Raw genomic sequence first — 19,480 nt, 5'->3', positions numbered from 1 at the left:
ATGAACACTATTCTAGTTATTGGGTTGGAACTGGTCTAATATGTCAAGTCAGTGCTAACTTGGCCCTGGGTACAAAGAAATTGAGGTTTCCTAACTTTCAATACTCCAATTATGAAGCCTGTGGTACGACTAATACGCGTCGATCGATCATGGGCCTATATATAATGCCAGGTGCTGTAAGCTAAGCAGATAGTACAATTCTAGCTAACAGATCAATCTCCTCCCAAAATTCAGGGTTGTTCCTCTTTGAAGGCAGGAGAGGCATGGCAGCGGAAAATGGCCATCGTGGCAGCGGAATAGCAGCTATCATGGGAATCGGCAAGGCCGTCCCAGCTCATGTGTTCCCACAGAAGTCGTTCCCAGATTACTATTTCGACATAAGCAATAGCAGTCATATGGTGGATCTAAAGGCCAAGTTTACAAAAATATGTAAGTAATACTCAATATACATAGACTCGATCCCTCCAGCTACAAATACAAATTTCGTGAAAAACATCATACGAGCTAAACAACAAGGAATAGGTAAATACTACGGATGAGACATCCGACGCATCCCATATGATTGGCTAAAAACGAATCACTTTTTTTATCCTATATTTTAGGGTGGATATCGAAAGACAGGAAAGATCTCCCACCAAGATATCGATATGACTTTTATCGAATACGACTTTACATAGTATTCTATAGGGATCTATGAGAGCGAGTGTGGAAATCAGTTTACTCACTTAAAATTTATTAGTATCCGCCTCCCTCCTTTTCCTGTATTTTCCATATTCATACCATCAAGTTCTTAGGTTTCAAAATAGTGTAATAAAAAAAGTGCTTCAAATCATTGCTATTTGACTTGGACCTATTCTGAAAAAGTCGAGGTATTTCAAATTGTTTGTTGACACGAACCGAGTAAGGAAAAACCTGAAAGTAAGGCTTCTGCAATCTAGCTTTTGGTTTAAAACCAAAAGAATATTCTAAGAGTTTCCATTATTATTAAGCCAAAAGCTAAATTGAAGAAGTTTTTTTTTTATCCTGTGTGATATAGAGGTATGACTCACTACTACGAAATATATTTTTTTGTGGCGGCTAAATTCAGTCTTTCCTAGCGGCTAGGCTAGCTGCCTGTGACCAAAAGCCAAAGAAAATCTAAGGTCTTTACAAGCGGGACTTCAACCACCAGTGACATCCATTTCTGCTAGCGGATATGCTAAGTCGACCATCAGCAAATAAATTTTGGGGCAAAACGTTGAAAACACCCACATGCAGCTACTCTCTCGCCGCCAGCAAAGATAAGTTTTGAAAAACAAAAATGAAAATGCCTGCATTCTTCTACCCCGCATTTCCAAATCCACATTCTCAAATCCCAAATCCACATAAACTAGCGCAAAGTCTACAAAAAATGGTTTGATCATAATCACAGAGCACAAAAATCCCACAAATCCATATCACATAGCACAAATTCTACAAAGTCCACATCACACATCGAGCACAAAAAAATTCACATCATATCATAGAGCACAAGGGGAGGGCACGTGGAGGTCGGCGAGGGAGTGAGGATGGATTCGTGTTCCTAAGGGAGGGCGTGGCTAGCCGGTGGTGGATCCGCTCCCCTCCGCCCCTTGCCCGCGCCTCTTCCGAGGCCCGACGGCGGCAGATCCATCCTCCGGAGTCTCACCAACGCCGGATCCGCTCCCTGCCACCCTCCCTCGTCGTCGTTGTCGCCTGGTTCGACCCACTCCGGCCAGCCGAATCCACTAACGGGGAGGCCGGGGTGGCCAGATTCGAAGCCTCCGGCCTCCCCGTTGGCCGATGCAACGGTGGTGGAGGCGACTGCAGCCGGCAGCGGTGGAGAGAGGAGGGAGGCCGAAGGGAAGAGGGAGAAGGGTGGGAGAGAGGAGGGAGGCCGGAGGGAGGTGGGAGAGAGACTGGGGTGGGTGGGTGGTTATAATAATTATGCAAGCGGTGCACTTTAGCTACCGCCAGTGAAAATTGAAGTGGTCTATGTAATCCAGCCGCCATTGAAGAGTTACTTTCACTAGCTGTTCTTAGCCTTTCACTCCTCATTACAATCACGCAGGCGAAGTGCGCGTACAGGTCCGCCAGTGGAAAAAATATGGTGTTGCTATGAAAAATCGATTTTTAGTAGTAAATCTACCCTTAAACTTAGGAATTTAAATCCACGACTTATAAATCATATAAGTAAAAACTGACTTAAAAGTTTAAGCCAATAAATCGTGCGCTAATGACTTTCTTATTTTTTAGTACCTTAACTTTATCTTTAGTAGAAACAAACACCACCTAGCATTGTCCAATTTTGGTAATGGCAAGAATTAGCATTGCTAATTTATGGCAAAATATGGTTGGGAGGTTTTGTTTGGCTTTGCTACACTTTGGCTATAAACTCAATTCAATTAAGCCAAAATTTTGGCAAGGTTATTTTTGTGGTCAGAAACCAAATAGATGATGAATGAGCTTTGGATTTCCAAATAGATCGCACTTAGGGTGTGTTTGAGGAGGAGGGGATTGACAATATTGGAAAGATACGCAAAACGAGGTGGACCATTAACGCATGATTAATTAAGTATTAACTATTTTAAAATGCAAAAATGGATTAATATGATTTTTTAAAGTAACTTTCCTATAGAAATTTTTTACAAAATTTTTTTAAAGCAACTTTTCTATAGAAATTTTTTATAAAAAGCCTCACCGTTTAGTAGTTTGGGAAGCGTGCACATGAAAAACGATATGTTTTCTCACCCAATGTCACTGGAACGAACGCACCGACCAAACATGCCCTTTAAGCCCTACAGCGTACAGGATCCTGGCTCGCTCAATCTCAGCGATTGAATTGGGCCTCCCAAATGGGCCCTGCACCTAGGCCCTCCCTGATCGGCTCACATCATTCTGAGTAGATAACACCGTGTATTCTGAATCTTCTTAGTTCTGAATTTGACGGGATCGCATTCTATATTGTTTGATGAAATGGCAACAGGTGAGAGGACGATGATCGAGAAGCGTCACTTGTACACGTCCGACGACCTGCTGCGGAGCACCCCATCCATCACCGCGTACAACTCCACCTCGCTCACCCTCCGCCAGGAGCTCGCCAACCATGGCGTGCCACGCCTCGGAGCCGAGGCGGCGCGCGCCGCCATCGCCGACTGGGGCGGGCGCGCCTCCGACATCACCCACCTCGTCTTCGTCACGTCCACCAGCGGCTGCCTCCCCGGCGCCGACTTCGAGCTCCTCGTCCTCCTCGGCCTCCCGCCGTCCACCAAGCGCGCCATGGTGTACCAGGCCGGCTGCTACGGCGGCGGCACCGCCCTGCGCCTCGCCAAGGACCTCGCCGAGAACAGCCCCGGCGCGCGGGTGCTGGTGGTCTGCTCGGAGGTGATCGCGCTGGTCCTGAGGGGGCCCTCCGAGTCCCACGTCGGGAACCTCGTCGGCCAGGCCATCTTCGGCGACGCCGCGGGCGCCGTCGTCGTCGGGTCCTGCCCCGCCGCCGCCGCCGCCGGCGAGCGTGCCATGTTCGAGATCGTGTCGGCGTCGCAGGAGGTCGTGCCCGGGACGAGGGACGCGGTGGTGTCGGAGCTGCGGGAGGAGGGGATCGTGTTCACCCTGCACCGGGACGTGCCGCGGCAGATCGGAGACTCCATCGGCCGCCTGGTGGAGCGCGCGCTGCTGGCGCAGCAGCAGCCGGCCAACGCCGCCATCGGCGCCGCTGACGCCGCGGCGCCGGACTTGAACGGGATGTTCTGGGTGGTGCACGCCGGCGGCAGGGAGATACTGGACAGGATGGAGAGCAAGCTGGGCCTGGGAAAGGAGAAGCTCGAGGCGTCCAGGGCCGTCATGGCGCAGTACGGCAACACGCGGAGCTCGTGCGTGGTCCTGGTCATGGAGGAGATGCGGCGGAGGTCGGAGGAACGGGGGCTGCGTACGGCGGGGGAAGGGCTAGACATGGGGATGCTCGTCGGCTTCGGCCCAGGCCTCACCGTCGAGACAATCGTGCTCCGCGCGCTGCCCATTAATTAATTAACCCCCACACAGCGTTAAATTATGGGAATATAAAATAATAATGCTCCTTTAATTACCACAAAAGTTTAGTAGTATATCCTCGAATGCCACAAATTTGCTTGGCATTGCTGAAATAATGCCGTAGAAGCTCAGTGCTCCATTCTCACATTTGCACCATTTAGTACTTGTACCGTGTGGTTTTTTTAGCACAAAACCAACCAACTTTGTGGCGATTGAGAGGATGCCGCCAAACTATGTGGCAAAGGAGCAATTTTCTATATCAGCATGTGGCAAACCAGGGGCGAAGCCAGGATAAATAATCGCCGGGGTCTAATAACTAATAATACTAACAATAGACTATAGCTTGTAATAATCTAAGGTCCCGCTCTTTTCTCCAAGAAAAGTTGGATAAAAATTAAGATTTTCGTAGCACACTTTTCAAACTGCTAAACGGTGTGTTTCGTGTGAAAACTTTCTGTATGAAAGTTGCTCTAAAATACCATACTAATCCATTTTTCAAGTTTGTAATAATTAAAACTCAATCAATCATATATTAATACCACCTTGTTTTACGCAAAAAACTTAATCTTCATCTCATCTTCAGAAGAAAAGAACACCAGACTATACATAAGATGGTATAAAATCAACTATGGCATATTCTTTTTTTTAAAAAAAAGTCTTGGTTCAGTAGCGGTTACTTACAAAATCTTGTCTACGCCTCCAAATTCATCACAATGGAGGAATACTGGAATATGACATCAGCGCAGGGGAATTTGTGGAGACGGCTGCCAGCCTTGTGGGCTCACATCCAAACGTTGTCTCATTATGTGGGCTGGGCTGGCATATAATGCATACGAGCTAGCTTAGCTATTTTCTGTTTTGTCGTGTCATTCTTTGTTGTTAATCACAATTGCCTTTAACTAATCAATCTATCGGGGTCTAATGGTACTCTATACCGGGGTCATGGCTGATAAGATAAACGGAATATACGATGGTTGTGGAAAATCGTCGGGGTCTACTGACCCCTACTCTTTGCTGTAGCTTCGCCCCTGTGGCAAACTATAATCTAAATACTCCTTTAAAAACAGCTGTCACTCTACTATTGTTTTTGTAGTTTTTATAAATTACCCCCTAATAATTGCTAATGCTATGGAATAGTCCAACATTTGGTTAAAGCAAAGAGATTTGCTCCGGTCCAACAAAAAGTGTCTCAAGGTACCTCACGGTATCAAATTATTTCCGATCGTTGGATTTAATAATGTCTATCCTGTCTAGTTAGATCCAACAATCGGAAACGATTTGGTACTATGAATCTCTGGTACCTCAAGGTACTTTTTATTGGACCGGAGCAAAACCATAAAACAAATAATAAAAAAGCAAACAAGTGATACTAAGAATTTAATAAAAAAAATTCTATATAGTTTTTCTTCTGCCCATAGCAAAACTTGGGCATTCGATCTGCTAGTAGTTGAAAGGCAAAATCTAAATCAAGAGGCCTCTCGTTTTAGTGCTAACGAGAGATCCTATCTAGATACCTTAACTGTAGTACCAGTCCTCATCAAGTAAGTAGAAAATATATTCCTATCATCCATGTCTCAAATAAAATTCTCTTAAACTACTCATCTGATCTACGATTTGATTACACAGTTGTGTTTTTAAGAATTAAATATTTATAATAAGATCTCACATGATTATATTTTGATAAAAAATTACAAATTAATTTTATAGTATATCTAAATTGCTTTTAGATTTCACTAAATTACTTCTTAGACATATAAAAATAATTTACATATATTATAGGAGTAACATAAAAAAAAGGAAATAACTTTGTCATGACAATAAAAATAGATCCGTATGGAGATAAAAGTGTGAGTATATCTAGAAATTAAATTTAATTAGCACAAATTATGGAATTGACTGAAAGTGATAATAAAATAAACAACTCACAACATTATGAATGTATAATAAGTAATTTAATCAAATCGAAAAGTAATTAATTTATACAGTATATATGATAAAAGTAACTTACATATATAATAAAAGTAATTTACAACATAGATATTTCTTTTATCAAAATATAGTCATGTAAGATCTTGTTGTAAAGATTTAATTGCAATGAACACAACAGTGTAATCGGATTATAAATCGGATAAATAATTTAAAAGAAAAATCTATAACAAGAAAAAAAAGAGATATGTATCATTTGGTATACTAGTAGGCAACCAGGTCTGAGATGAGTCTCTAGTTAAGACAATATAGAGTGCGGTATCTGTGTAGTGACATCCTAGTTGAAAATAATAAGAAGAAAGGGATTAGAAGAGTTAATGAAGCAGGTCCTAAAGAGTGTGCAACCATGAATATAACCGAAAGAAGCTGGTGACCTCCATCTTAAGGTGATGCAGGCATACAATCTTCCCTGCATGATGTTTCTAGGAACTTTGGGCCTGTTTACTTTGGTACCATTTTCAACCATACCATTTTTTAGTAAAGTTACAAAAAAAATGTCTACGTTTAGTTTGTTGCTAAATTTGATCAATACATAAGAAATCTTACTAAAATTTTAGCAATATTGTCAACTTACTAAAATTTTGGCAAGATTTATTTTAGCTACAATCTAAACAGACCCTTAGTCCCATCCAAACAGCCCCTCAATCACATCCTTTGGCATTGAGCCTTCCATGAGATGATGAGAACCAAGCAACTACAGGATAAGAAAGTTACTACTAGCTTGTACTACTATTCTCTGGACGAGAGGGATACGGGAAATTCCAATTGTCAAAGAGTCTAGTTCTTCTAGAAGCTCCACACCGATTTTAGAAGTCCCAATCCTTCTTACTCTTATAAAAGTATTTATAAGAAGTATTTAACCATAATACCAATCCTTCTTAGTCCCAACCCTTTTTCAAAAAAGTATTTAACCATAATTAAAAAAGTATTTGACCATAATGCCAATCCATAGTCTCGTCGAATTTCTCAACGCTTATTCCAACAATGCGCCCACGTCCGGGTAACATCCGGCGCTTCATCATATCCGCGCGATGACTAGCTCTGACTAATCAGACTCTCCACCCTGGAATTTTCTTCTCTACCAAGTCCCTTTCAACCTTAGCGGTATCCCTATTTATCTATTTATACTGTGTTTAGTTTCTGAAAAAAATTGAAAGTTTAAGGAACGTTGAAAGTTTAAAAAAAAACTTGAAAGTTTATGTGTATAGAAAAGTTTTGGATGTGCTATTATGTGATGGAAAGTTGAAAGTTTAAGGTAGTTGGAGGTGAACTAAACACAGCCTTAAGATAACAGTTTCCAGCACTAGCTGTACCACATCCATCTTCCGCTGCATCAGCAGCTTCTTTTTCACCCTGGTTTTCGCTTGTACTTCACAGGCTGATCACGGTCAGTACTCAGTAGTAATATGGTTCTTGGAGGGGGGTGGTTGTCGATGTGGGCTCCGGCCTCATCGCCAACAATCCTCGCGGCGTTCGGTCTCGTCGGCCTCGTCCTCGCGTGGCAGGCCGGCCTCCAGCTCCACCGCCTGTGGTGGCGGCCGCGGCGGCTGGAGAAGGCGCTGCGGGCGCGGGGCCTCCGCGGTTCGCGCTACCGCTTCCTCACCGGCGACCTCGCGGAGGAGAGCCGGCGGAGGAAGGAGGCCTGGGCGAGGCCGCTGCCGCTGCGGTGCCACGACATCGCGCCGCGCGTCGAGCCGTTCCTCCACGGAGCCGTCGGCGTCGGGGCGGCGCACGGCAAGCCGCGCATCACCTGGTTCGGCCCGACGCCGGAGGTGCACGTCGCCGATCCCGAGCTGGCCAGGGTCGTCCTGTCCAACAAGTTCGGCCACTTCGAGAAGGTCAGTTTCCCGGAGCTATCGAAGCTGATCCCCCAAGGCCTGTCCGCCCACGAGGGCGAGAAGTGGGCCAAGCACAGGAGGATCCTCAACCCGGTTTTCCAGCTCGAGAAGCTCAAGGTACCACTTCCTGCAACCATTTATATGGAATTTAAGAGAAAAAGTTACACTCTCTTACTCTATATGTTTATTTTGGGTAAATGTGACACATCCTAGTATGTCTATTCATCATTATATTAGAATGTGTCGCACCCATCCAAAATCTCTTATATTGTAGGATAGATGAAGGATGGTATACACGTAGAAATATTAAATGTTACATATTGTACTAGTACAAGCTATTCTCCTGTTTTATATTATAATAAGTTTTGATTATTTTTAAGTCAAACTTCTCTAAGTTTGATCAAGTTTAAAAAAAACCATAGCAATATTTTCAACACAAAACAAAGACTAAAATGTATTCAATGTTTGATTTAATTGGACTAATTTGATGTTACACGTGTTGCTATATTTTTTCTATAAATTTAATCAAACTTTATAAAAATCTTGTTTAGTCAATTTTGTTTCTTTATCTGATCATTGAAATGTCGTCGGAGAATGTGCAGCTCATGCTGCCGGTGTTTTCAGCATGCTGCGAGGAGCTGATCAGCAGGTGGATGGGGTCCATTGGTTCGGATGGCTCGTACGAGGTGGATTGCTGGCCGGAGTTCAAGAGCCTCACTGGAGATGTCATCTCGCGCACCGCGTTCGGAAGCAGCTATCTTGAAGGAAGAAGGATCTTCGAGCTGCAGGGCGAGCTATTTGAGCGTGTCATCAAATCCATCCAGAAGATGTTCATCCCGGGTTACATGTGAGAATTTAATACTTAAAAAGTACCCGAGTAATTTAATTTCCCTGGTCCTTAACTTAATATAGAGAGCCTATTTATTTGGTTATACACTGAGCAGTCTTAAGTACACGTATCTTATTTCTCCCTGTTAAAATATCCCCTATCATTGGAAAGATATATATCTCCTCATTACTTTGGGATACATGATCTCCAAAAAAAAGAGTAAAAAACTAATCGGATTGAAAATCCAGTTTAGTATCTGTTGTTGAGTTTTTCTTTAGGCTGTGTTTAGTTCGTGTGCCAATTTTTTTTAAATATACGGACATACATTTGAAATATTAAATGTAGACTAATAACAAAATAAATTACAGATTTTACCTGTAAACTGCGAGACTAATTTATTAAGTATAATTAATCAGTCATTAGCAAATATTTACTGTAGTATCACATTATCAAATCATGGCGTAATTAGGCTCAAAAGATTCGCCTCGCAATTTACAGTCGGACTGTGCAATTGGTTTTTTTTCGTCCACAATTGATGCTCCATATATGTGTCCAAACATTTGATGTGACGGAGAAATTGGAAGTTTAAAGAAAAAAAGTTGGAATCTAAACATGGCTTTAGTCTTTGAGAGCTATGGGTATTTAATATTAGTCGGGAAGGACATATGTATCTCTAGTCTCTATACCTCCTAATGGTTAGAAAAGTTTTGACATCATCGACCATACAATTTAATCCTAATCCGTTCAGCAAGTTTAAAATTTTAATTACCACTCAAATAAGGTTGTGACGACCTCAAATTATTGATTGGATATATTCTCCATTTCAGGTATTTGCCTACTGAGAACAACCGGAAGATGCATCAAATGAATAAAGAGATCGAATCGATTCTGAGGGGTATGATTGGGAAAAGAATGCAAGCTATGAAAGAAGGTGAAAGCACAAAAGATGATTTACTTGGTATATTGCTTGAGTCAAACACGAGACACATGGAAGTGAATGGTCAATCAAACCAAGGCTTGACAATCAAGGATATCATGGAGGAATGCAAGCTATTCTACTTTGCAGGAGCGGATACAACATCAGTGCTTCTCACATGGACCATGCTGCTATTAAGCATGCACCCCGAGTGGCAGGATCGTGCAAGGGAAGAGATCTTAGGACTATTTGGGAAGAATAAACCAGACTATGATGGCCTGAGCCGCCTCAAAATTGTTAGTATCTTGTAGGATTTAATTGATAATACCATTTCGTTCATATGAGTTCAGATAGATGTAATTAACTTGTAAGTACTAAATGTCACTGATTTGTGCGTCATGCAGGTGACAATGATCCTCTACGAGGTTCTTAGGTTGTACCCACCGTTCATCGAGCTTACTCGAAAAACATACAAGGAGATGGAGATAGGAGGCATCACTTACCCTGCTGGTGTCATCATTAACCTCCCCGTGATGTTCATCCACCATGATCCGGAAATCTGGGGAAGTGATGTGCATGAGTTCAAACCAGAGAGGTTCTCCGAGGGGATCTCTAAGGCGTCTAAGGATCCAGGTGCATTCCTTCCATTTGGTTGGGGACCGCGAATCTGCATCGGCAAAAACTTCGCATTGCTTGAGGCCAAGATGGCGTTGTGCCTGATTCTTCAACGCTTGGAATTTGAGCTTGCGACATCGTACACTCATGCGCCACATACTATAATAAGTCTGCATCCGATGCACGGTGCACAGATTAAAGTTAAGAGCTATATGACCATTTCAGATTATAGTGTGTTTTATTAGTACAACTCTTGGTTGGGTTATACCATTTGTACCTTTGTAATAAAATTGGGATAAGAGATATCTATCTATATCTATACTAATTGGGCACTTTTTAGGAGCTCGCGCGTTAATACTGGGAATTATCAGCCGTTGATTACGTAAATTGTTCAACCATGGCCGTAGATTGTGCTGCAAATTTAACGTTGATGTCCAATCTAAACCGTATTGGGCTCATCCTAAGGCCCACAAAAAATATCTCCAAACAGCCCACATAATATCTCCAAACAGCAATTATCTACAGCCATTGATTCTATCTCAAATACTCTTATCTCCAAGTAGTAACGATAGGGAGGCAGATAGAGTTGACTCGAGTGATTCAAGCTGCGACGAACGACAGGAGATGATCCCCACGGATTGCCGACGATCCGGATTCCAAGTGGAGGTACCAAGACGAATGGAAATCCATCGAAGTTTTAATCTCCCACGAGACAACATCCAGATGTCTCAGGTTAGGTATTATTTTTTATCAATCCAGATGGATTTCTCATCTCACGCAATTTTGATCTAAGATTGCTGGGGCATAGACTCACTAATCTGACCCTATAAATTCCCTTGCACCTCCGTCTCCACAATCCTCTGCCATCCAGGCAAAGCAAATATGTACCTTATTTCGTGAGGGGATGATTCAATGATGAAACTAACCAATAGTTGTGCCAATCTTTAACAGGGACATCTCCTATTGTCAGACTGCAACCCGGATATCTTACACAGCCGGCTCTTTCTCATTTGGGGATTGGTCAGCATAGTCTGCTGCAGCGCCAACACCGTCGGAATGTACCCGCCTGCAGAATCGGTCACCTTGCGGCGCACCTCCGTCGTCTTCGCATCGACAAATTCGATATCCTGAGCAACTCGCCAATGAACCTATTCGGCTTTCTCCTCCTGATGGGAATGGGGATATTCTAGATCTGAGAGGCAGTATGTGAACAACAAGTGACCAATGACCGTACAAGTAGATAAGCTGTACGAAGGACACGGGAGGAAGATGAGAACTCACCTGGGAGAAAGAATACACTTATTATCCTACAAACATATGACCCATTCCATGGCTACTTTTCAATTTCTTTTCACAAATATTGGACCTAATGCTAAAATTTAATTAAATAACTATTAGTTTTCCACTCAACACATTACTACACAAGGTTAAAACTTCGACACAATTTTTACCGTTGATTACAATATCAAAATAATACACCATTCAAAATACTCGAATTTTAAAAATTAAGAATGGTACAATGAATTCTATGATAAAAAAAGTTAATTCACTCAGGAAAAAAGTTTAAAATAAAAAATTGCAGTCGACATTGATTAATATGATAAAAGATATTATTTAAAATACCCTGTGCAACGCACGGATTGACGGCTAGTATCTATCTATTATATTATTAAAACAGCTTTGAAAGGAGGCACCACGTTCGCTGTAGAGGCTAGAAATTCCCACATTAATCGGAGAAAAAGGAAAATATATTAACCGTTAGATCATGATAGATCTAAATATAACGTTCGAGATTAAACATAAAGTATGCAAAGTCCTAGAAAATATACTTATTTGGATGTGTCCTGACTATTTTGGTTAGCATGTCCATTTCATGCTTATTTGGAAGTGTCCTGGCTATTTTGGCTAGGATATTTGTTTCGGCTATATGTCCGAACCCAATACGAGCCAGAATCCAAATATGTTTGAGAGAGAAAAAACTAACAAAGAGTCCATATCTGATTAATGCTTCTCCTATCAACTAAAACTAACCATACAACCGTTCTCAGCCTATTAATTAGTGCAAGAAGCATTGTTGTAAAGATACCAGCTTATTATACGTACATCCATGACAATAAACCAATGCAAGACACGGGAGCGCACTAGCGAAGGACAAAAAGACCTAGGTTGCTTCAACTGTGAACATGATATATGGATTTGCATCACGCGTTTGGTGATTTGTAAGCAGTTTTGCAGTGAGAAATTTTAAGGTATGTGTGTCAGTGTTTGCCATCTTATTGGCTTGCTCTGTGTAATATCAACACAAAGTATGTCATATGGTCAGATTAAAATAGATCATTGATAATCTCATAGGTACTCCTTCCGTCCCAAAATATAAAAAGTTTTGGTTTGGATGGGACAAGTTTAGAAATTTCCACGTTAATCGGAGAAAATGAAAAAATCTATATCGTCAGATTATAGTAGATCTAGACGATAAGGTTTTGGTTGGATGGGACAAGTTTAGAAATTTTCATATTAATCGGAGAAAAAGAAAAAATCTATATCGTTAGATCATAGTAGATCTAGACTATAAGGGTTGAGATTTAATCAAAATATGTATAAAAGCTTGACTCTTTTGATTGTTTTTATGAATCGGACACGGGAAAGAGCGTGGAACTAGAATTTGATATGTGCTACGCATAATAGCCTTTGAAATTAAAATCGGATTAGGAAACTTAATTTACTGACACAAGACAATCACGTCATGTCCGCATAGCTAACCTAATTTACATGCACAATTGACACGCCCTGTACAAAATCATGTGCAGGGGAGGCAAACCAGCTAGGCATCCAAACTCTTTCAACCACATTCAAGTTTTGCACTATCGCATAATCTCTAGAGATAGTATGTTTTTTTAAAAAGAAAATTCTAGGTAACAAGATTCCCTAATAGTTTTTTCTATATTTAGGGTCCATATGTAATAGCTCATACTCCACAGATAAGGCAGAGCTGAGAAGCGGCGTAAATTACCATATTAATCAAAAAAAAGTGAAATATTTAAAGGATCTAGATTTTAATGGTGTATATTGATCGATATAGTTTTATACACATAAAATATATCTATGTTTGCTCTTAAGGCTTACAAATTCTCAGATTATAAAAATCTAAATGGTTTGATCATGGTCATACATGTAAAGAAGCAGAGTGGTGATGGCTGATGGGACATCTAAAAATTATAAACAAAATCCCAAATAGAATCCCAATAACGATTAAGAGGAGGGACGACGGACAGGCCATTAAGCAACATGATCATAGCGGTTGGCGGGACTTCTAGAAAGTAAAAAAATAAACCACAATGACAATCGTATTCATTTTTTAAAATATTAATGACAGTAAAGAGATTAGACAGCGGGAGAGCTGTAGAGGAATACATTGGCAAAGCCACAGATGGTTTGGCACGGCTTCTAGAAAGTAAAAAATGAACCAAAACAATAATTATGTTCTTTTTTAAAATCCCAATGATAATAAAGAGAGTAGGCAGTGGACGGGTCGTAGAGGAGTACAGTGATGTCAATGACGGGACTTCTAAAAATTATCGACGAATTCACGTAGGAATAGAATTAATAAATAAAAAATATCAGAATAAAAAATATGGAATTTTCCAAAAACAAATCCATCTAGAATACAACGATGACAACCGACAATAAAAAAGGGAGAAGCAACATGCCTGTAAAGAAATAGAGCAGTGACGGTTGATAGGACATCTAAATATTATAAATAAAACCCCAAATAGAATCCCAATAACGATTAAGAGGAGGGACACGGATAAGCCGTTAAGTAGCACTGTCACAACGGTTGGTGGGACTTCTATAAAGTAAAAATAAAACACACCAAAAGATAATTATGTTCAATTTTTAAAATATCAATGACGACAAAGAGAGGATGCAGCGGATGAGCCATATATACTCTAAAAACTACAAGTTCCAATTTTTAAAGATTTCAAAGATAATGAATAGAAACAATGGTAGATTGAGGAAGCAAATAAAGGAGATGTGACAAAATAGTAAGTGGTAGTGACTTACGTGACTTTTGTATACTATAACACTAAAAACATCGGGATGATAAGGTTCGGTCTAAAGTTCTAAGACAACGAGATAACTATTTAACAAATTTTAAGTAAAATATATGTAAAAGATAGATAATTTTGTATATATGCTAGCCGCGCAATTGCGCGGGCCACCCAGCTTATATAGTAATCCAGGGTTTAGCTGTACTACATACTATATAACACAGGTAGATGCTATATGTAGCCAAAATCAGTACACTTGTCAAGATTAGATTGGAACAACCCATTCCATCTTTTAGTTGTGTCGATCATCAATTTGATAACTGGAATCTCATAAGCTGGATTTGGCATCGATTCTCAAAAAACAAAATAAAATGCAAAAAGAATAACATCGATTTTCGCTATTCTAACGTGTCGTGAACATCCGCATGTCACGATCTAAATGTGTCGTCGGTTTAACTCCACGTATTTTCTTTAGGTATCCACACAGACCATATTCTCATAATTAAAGTACATAGAGTACCATAAAATTTCATTTATCTTTTTATTAGAGTTACCTACTTAAAAATAATATCAATATTTTTATTCATCACATAAATTCCCATCAGTCGTCTTCTGCGCAAACACAATTACATTGTTCTTCCATCCATTCCTCCAACACTACAACCATTTGGACCACATGTTAGAAACATTATCCACGTCCCGCACATGTAGGCAAAATTAATTGTTCAAAATCAAACACGACCTTTTGTCACCGAACATATCTCCAATGATTATGATTATGCTTGGGTGCTTTGTTAAATTGTTAAAATCATACTTCAGTTATCCCGCCATTACCCAGTGCAACGCACGGGTATTTTTGCTAGTAATAAAAAATAAACAAGTGATACTAAGATATTTGATAAAAATATTTTACTATATTTTTTTCTTCTGTCCATAGTAAAGCTTGAGAATTTTGCCAGTAGTTGAAAATAATAAGTATAAAGGGTAGAGAAGAATTAATGAAACAGGTCCTAAAGAGTGTGCAACCTTGAATATAACTGAAAGAAGCTGGTGACCTCCATCTCAAGGTGATGCAGGCATAAAATCCTCCCTGAATGATGTTTCCAGGAATTTCATTGTGGCTAAAACATTCTAGAAGTGAACCATTCCACGTGTATCTGTCCATAGTCCATAATCCATAAGACCATAACCAAAAGGTGTTGCATATGAAATGGCATAGCCAAAATTTCCTTTAAGGGTGGTCCAACTTGACATTTTGTTTTTATAATTATTTATTTCATGTTCTTAGCTCTTGATTCTTTATTGCATATCACTTTTTTATTCAATTCCACACATATATTTTCTCAGTTATTTCATATATAGACCTTTGGGACAAATGAATTTTTGGATGGTCCATGGACCTACTGGTTCACCCCTTGGAAACGTCGTGCATATGTCCATAGTTGTATCCATAGTTGTATTTAATATATCTTGAGCCTTTACTCGCAAAAAAAACATGAATTAATTTTTCAAAATCATGACCATTGGTAATCGGTATAGAGCTAAATATAGCTTGAAGCAGGGTACTTAAATAGGCAGAGATGAATAAAACAAAAGGAAGCAGCAACGAAGCACCACCTCACACACAGCAGGCAACGTAAGGACTCACACTGCCACAGTCACACTCACATGTACAGCAGGAAACATCCGGGTAACATCCGTCGCTTCGTCATATCAGACTCCCCACCCTGGAATTTTCTTCTCTACCAAGTTCCTTGCGACCTTAGCGCTTATTGGCGCCAACAAGGTAACTTAATTGAGGCTGTGTTTAGTTCCTGAAAAAAGTTATGTTTGAGAAAGATGGAAGTTTGAAAAAAAATTAAAAATTTATATATGCACGAAAATTTTGGATGTGATATGATGTGATGGAAAGTTGGAAGTTAGAGTAGTTGGGGGTGAACTAAACACGACCTGAGTTACTTACCTTAGCTCAAGTAACTAATGCATCTAAAGCATCCCTATTTAACCTGACACCCAGCACAAGCTGTACCACATCCATCTTCCACTGCATCAGCTTCTTTTCACTTCACTCCCCTGTTCACTAGCTTATACTTACAAGCTGATCACGGCCAGTAGTAGTAAGTAATGGTTCTTGGAGGGTGGCTGTTGATGTGGGCTCCGGCCTCATCGCCAACAATCCTCGTGGCGTTCGGTCTCCTCTTCGGCCTCGTCCTCGCGTGGCAGGCCGGCCTCCAGCTCCACCGCCTGTGGTGGCGGCCGCGGCGGCTGGAGAAGGCGCTGCGGGCGCGGGGCCTCCGCGGCTCGCGCTACCGCTTCCTCACCGGCGACCTCGCGGAGGAGAGCCGGCGGAGGAAGGAGGCCTGGGCGAGGCCGCTGCCGCTGCGGTGCCACGACATCGCGCCGCGCATCGAGCCGTTCCTCCACGACGCCGTCGTCAGGGATGAGCAGCACGGCAAGCCGTGCATCACCTGGCTCGGCCCGACGCCGGAGGTGCACGTCACCGATCCCGAGCTGGCCAAGGTCGTCATGTCCAACAAGTTCGGCCACTTCGAGAAGATCAGGTTCCAGGCGCTATCGAAGCTGCTGCCCCAGGGCCTCTCCTACCACGAGGGCGAGAAGTGGGCCAAGCACAGGAGGATCCTCAACCCGGCTTTCCAGCTCGAGAAGCTCAAGGTACCATTTCTTGCAACCAATTTACATATTGAATTTGAGAGAAAAAGTTGCACTCTCTTATGCATGCAAAAATATTAAGGGCCCCTTTGATTCAAAGGATTTATGTAGAAATTTCATAGGATTTAAATCCTATAGGAAATTTTTCTATTTGGCCATTTGATTCAAAGGATTGAAGCTTTCTAAATCCTATGAAATTCCTATGAAATGGCACATTGCATGTGGATTTTAGAGGAAATTTAGCAAGAGCTCCAACCTCTTGGAAAATTTCCTTTGAGTCTATCTCTCTCATCTGATTTCTGCGTTTTTCCTGCGCTCCAATCAAACGAACATTCCTGTGTTTTTCCTGTGTTTTGCAATCCTCTGTTTTACACTCCAATTCCTATCAGAATCATGTGTTTTTCCTATTTCTTCGTTTTTTCTACCCTGCGATTCAAAGGGGCCCTAAATGTTACATACTGTTCTAGTAGTAGCTATTCTTATGTTTCATCGTATATTATAAGATGCGTTGATTATTTTTAAGTCCAACTTCTCTTAGCTTGATTAAGTTTTGAAAAAAACATAACATTATTTTCAACACAAAATGAACAAAAATATATTTAATGTTGGATTTAATAAAATTAATTCAGTGTTATAAATTTTGCTATAACTTTTTATTATTAAACTTTAAAAAGTCCGATATAGAAAAAAAACTTATAATATAAAATAGATGTATATTAGCCAATTTTTTTCTTTGTCTGATCATTGAAATGTCGTCGGAGAATGTGTGCAGCTCATGCTGCCGGTGTTTTCTGCGTGCTGCGAGGAGCTGATCAGCAGGTGGATGGGGGCCATTGGTTCTGATGGCTCGTACGAGGTGGATTGCTGGCCGGAGCTCAAGAGCCTCACCGGAGATGTCATCTCGCGCACCGCGTTCGGAAGCAGCTATCTTGAAGGAAGAAGGATATTCGAGCTGCAGGGCGAGCTATTTGAGCGTGTAATGAAATCCGTCGAGAAGATTTTCATCCCGGGTTACATGTGAGAATTTAATACTTAAAAGTACCGACTAATTTAATTTCCCTGGTTCTTAACTTAATATCGAGAGCATATTTATTTGGTTACACTGAGCAGTCTTAAGTACGTATCTTATTTCTCTCAGTCAAAATATCCCCTATCATTGGAAATATATATATCTCCTCGTTACTTGCGGGATACATGATCTCCAAAAAGAGAGTAAAAAAAATAATCGGATTGAAAATCCAGTTTAGTATTTGATATTGAGTTTTTCTTTAGTCTTCGAGAGCTATGGGTAATTAATATTAGTCGGGAGGGACATATCCCTCTCTAGTCTGTATACCTCCTAATGGTTAGAAAAGTTTTGACATCATCGACCATACAATTTTGTCCTAATCCGTTCAGCTAGTTTAAATTTTTAATTACCACTCAAATAAGGATGTGACAACCTCAAATTATTGATTGGATATATTCTCCATTTCAGGTATTTGCCTACTGAGAACAACCGGAAGATGCATCAAATTAATAAAGAGATCGAATCGATTCTAAGGGGTATGACTGGGAAAAGAATGCAAGCTATGAAAGAAGGTGAAAGCACAAAAGATGATTTACTTGGCATATTGCTTGAGTCAAACATGAGACACACGGAAGAGAATGGTCAATCAAGCCAGGGCTTGACAATCAAGGATATCATGGAGGAATGCAAGCTGTTCTACTTTGCAGGAGCGGATACAACATCAGTGCTTCTCACATGGACCATGTTGCTATTAAGCATGCATCCCGAGTGGCAGGATCGTGCCAGGAAAGAGATCCTAGGACTATTTGGGAAGAACAAACCTGAGTACGATGGCTTGAGCCACCTCAAAATTGTCAGTATCTTGTAGGATTTAATTGATAATACCATTTCGTTCACATGAGTTCAGATAGATGTAATTAACTTGTAAGTACTAAATCTCATTGATTTGTGCGTCATGCAGGTGACAATGATCCTCTACGAGGTTCTTAGGTTGTACCCACCGTTCATCGAGCTTAAGCGGAGAACATACAAGGAGATGAAGATAGGAGGCGTCACTTACCCTGCTGGTGTCATCATTAATCTTCCCGTGCTGTTCATCCACCATGATCTGGAAATCTGGGGAAGTGACGTGCATGAGTTCAAACCAGAGAGGTTCTCTGAGGGGATCTCTAAGGCGTCTAAGGATCCGAGTGCGTTCCTCCCATTCGGTTGGGGACCGCGAATCTGCATTGGCCAAAACTTCGCGTTGCTTGAGGCCAAGATGGCGTTGTGTCTGATTCTTCAACGCTTGGAGTTTGAGCTTGCGCCAACGTACACTCATGCGCCACATACTATGGTAACTTTACACCCGATGCATGGTGCACAGATTAAAGTTAGAGCTATATGATCGTTTCAGATCTTAGCATGTTTTTTTCGAGGACCTAGCGTGTTGTATTAGTACAACTCTTGGTTGTGAGTTGTGATATTTGTACCTTTGGAATAAAAGTGGCATAGGAGATATATCTAATACTCCCTTCGTTTTTTAATGTATGGCGTCATCGA

The 19,480-nt window shown here is 41.1% G+C and overlaps 3 protein-coding genes across 4 annotated transcripts; all 3 read left to right on the top strand.

Moving 5' to 3' along the window:
• Positions 1-210: 210 nt before the first annotated feature.
• Positions 211-4,335, top strand: LOC127777638 (chalcone synthase-like). The gene is made up of 2 exons (XM_052304243.1): positions 211-429; positions 2,984-4,335. Exons 1-2 carry the CDS (start codon positions 264-266, stop codon positions 4,021-4,023), a joined length of 1,206 nt encoding a protein of 401 aa, XP_052160203.1. The 5' UTR covers positions 211-263; the 3' UTR covers positions 4,024-4,335.
• Positions 4,336-7,382: 3,047 nt separating this feature from the next.
• LOC127777605 (cytochrome P450 CYP72A616-like) lies at positions 7,383-10,537 on the top strand. Its single transcript, XM_052304207.1, has 4 exons — positions 7,383-7,967; positions 8,453-8,697; positions 9,507-9,891; positions 10,000-10,537. Exons 1-4 carry the CDS (start codon positions 7,419-7,421, stop codon positions 10,453-10,455), a joined length of 1,635 nt encoding a protein of 544 aa, XP_052160167.1. The 5' UTR covers positions 7,383-7,418; the 3' UTR covers positions 10,456-10,537.
• Positions 10,538-16,315: 5,778 nt separating this feature from the next.
• On the top strand, positions 16,316-19,480 carry LOC127777624 (cytochrome P450 CYP72A616-like). 2 transcript variants are annotated; one of them, XM_052304228.1, is made up of 4 exons: positions 16,316-16,932; positions 17,702-17,946; positions 18,407-18,791; positions 18,900-19,480. In XM_052304228.1, the coding sequence occupies exons 1-4, from the start codon at positions 16,384-16,386 to the stop codon at positions 19,323-19,325; spliced, it is 1,605 nt and encodes a 534-aa protein (XP_052160188.1). In that variant the 5' UTR covers positions 16,316-16,383; the 3' UTR covers positions 19,326-19,480. The 2 variants fall into 2 exon arrangements, with proteins under 2 accessions (XP_052160188.1, XP_052160194.1); XM_052304234.1 differs by having other exon boundaries at positions 18,407-18,763; positions 18,900-18,994.

Source organism: Oryza glaberrima, chromosome 1, assembly GCF_000147395.1.
Source record: "Oryza glaberrima chromosome 1, OglaRS2, whole genome shotgun sequence".
In the NCBI taxonomy this organism is placed as follows: domain Eukaryota; kingdom Viridiplantae; phylum Streptophyta; class Magnoliopsida; order Poales; family Poaceae; genus Oryza; species Oryza glaberrima.
The sequence above is the reverse complement of the archived record's forward strand: the minus strand, read 5'-3'. Positions and strand labels throughout refer to the sequence as shown.

Coding starts and splice junctions, on each gene's coding strand:
- LOC127777605 (XM_052304207.1), top strand. CDS start 7,419: ATGGTTCTTGGAGGGGGGTGGTTGTCGATGTGGGCTCCGGCCTCATCG. Junction 7,968..8,452: donor TCCAGCTCGAGAAGCTCAAG/GTACCACTTCCT, acceptor GAGAATGTGCAG/CTCATGCTGCCGGTGTTTTC. Junction 9,892..9,999: donor GCCTGAGCCGCCTCAAAATT/GTTAGTATCTTG, acceptor TGCGTCATGCAG/GTGACAATGATCCTCTACGA.
- LOC127777638 (XM_052304243.1), top strand. CDS start 264: ATGGCAGCGGAAAATGGCCATCGTGGCAGCGGAATAGCAGCTATCATG. Junction 430..2,983: donor GGCCAAGTTTACAAAAATAT/GTAAGTAATACT, acceptor AAATGGCAACAG/GTGAGAGGACGATGATCGAG.
- LOC127777624 (XM_052304228.1), top strand. CDS start 16,384: ATGGTTCTTGGAGGGTGGCTGTTGATGTGGGCTCCGGCCTCATCGCCA. Junction 16,933..17,701: donor TCCAGCTCGAGAAGCTCAAG/GTACCATTTCTT, acceptor GAATGTGTGCAG/CTCATGCTGCCGGTGTTTTC. Junction 18,792..18,899: donor GCTTGAGCCACCTCAAAATT/GTCAGTATCTTG, acceptor TGCGTCATGCAG/GTGACAATGATCCTCTACGA.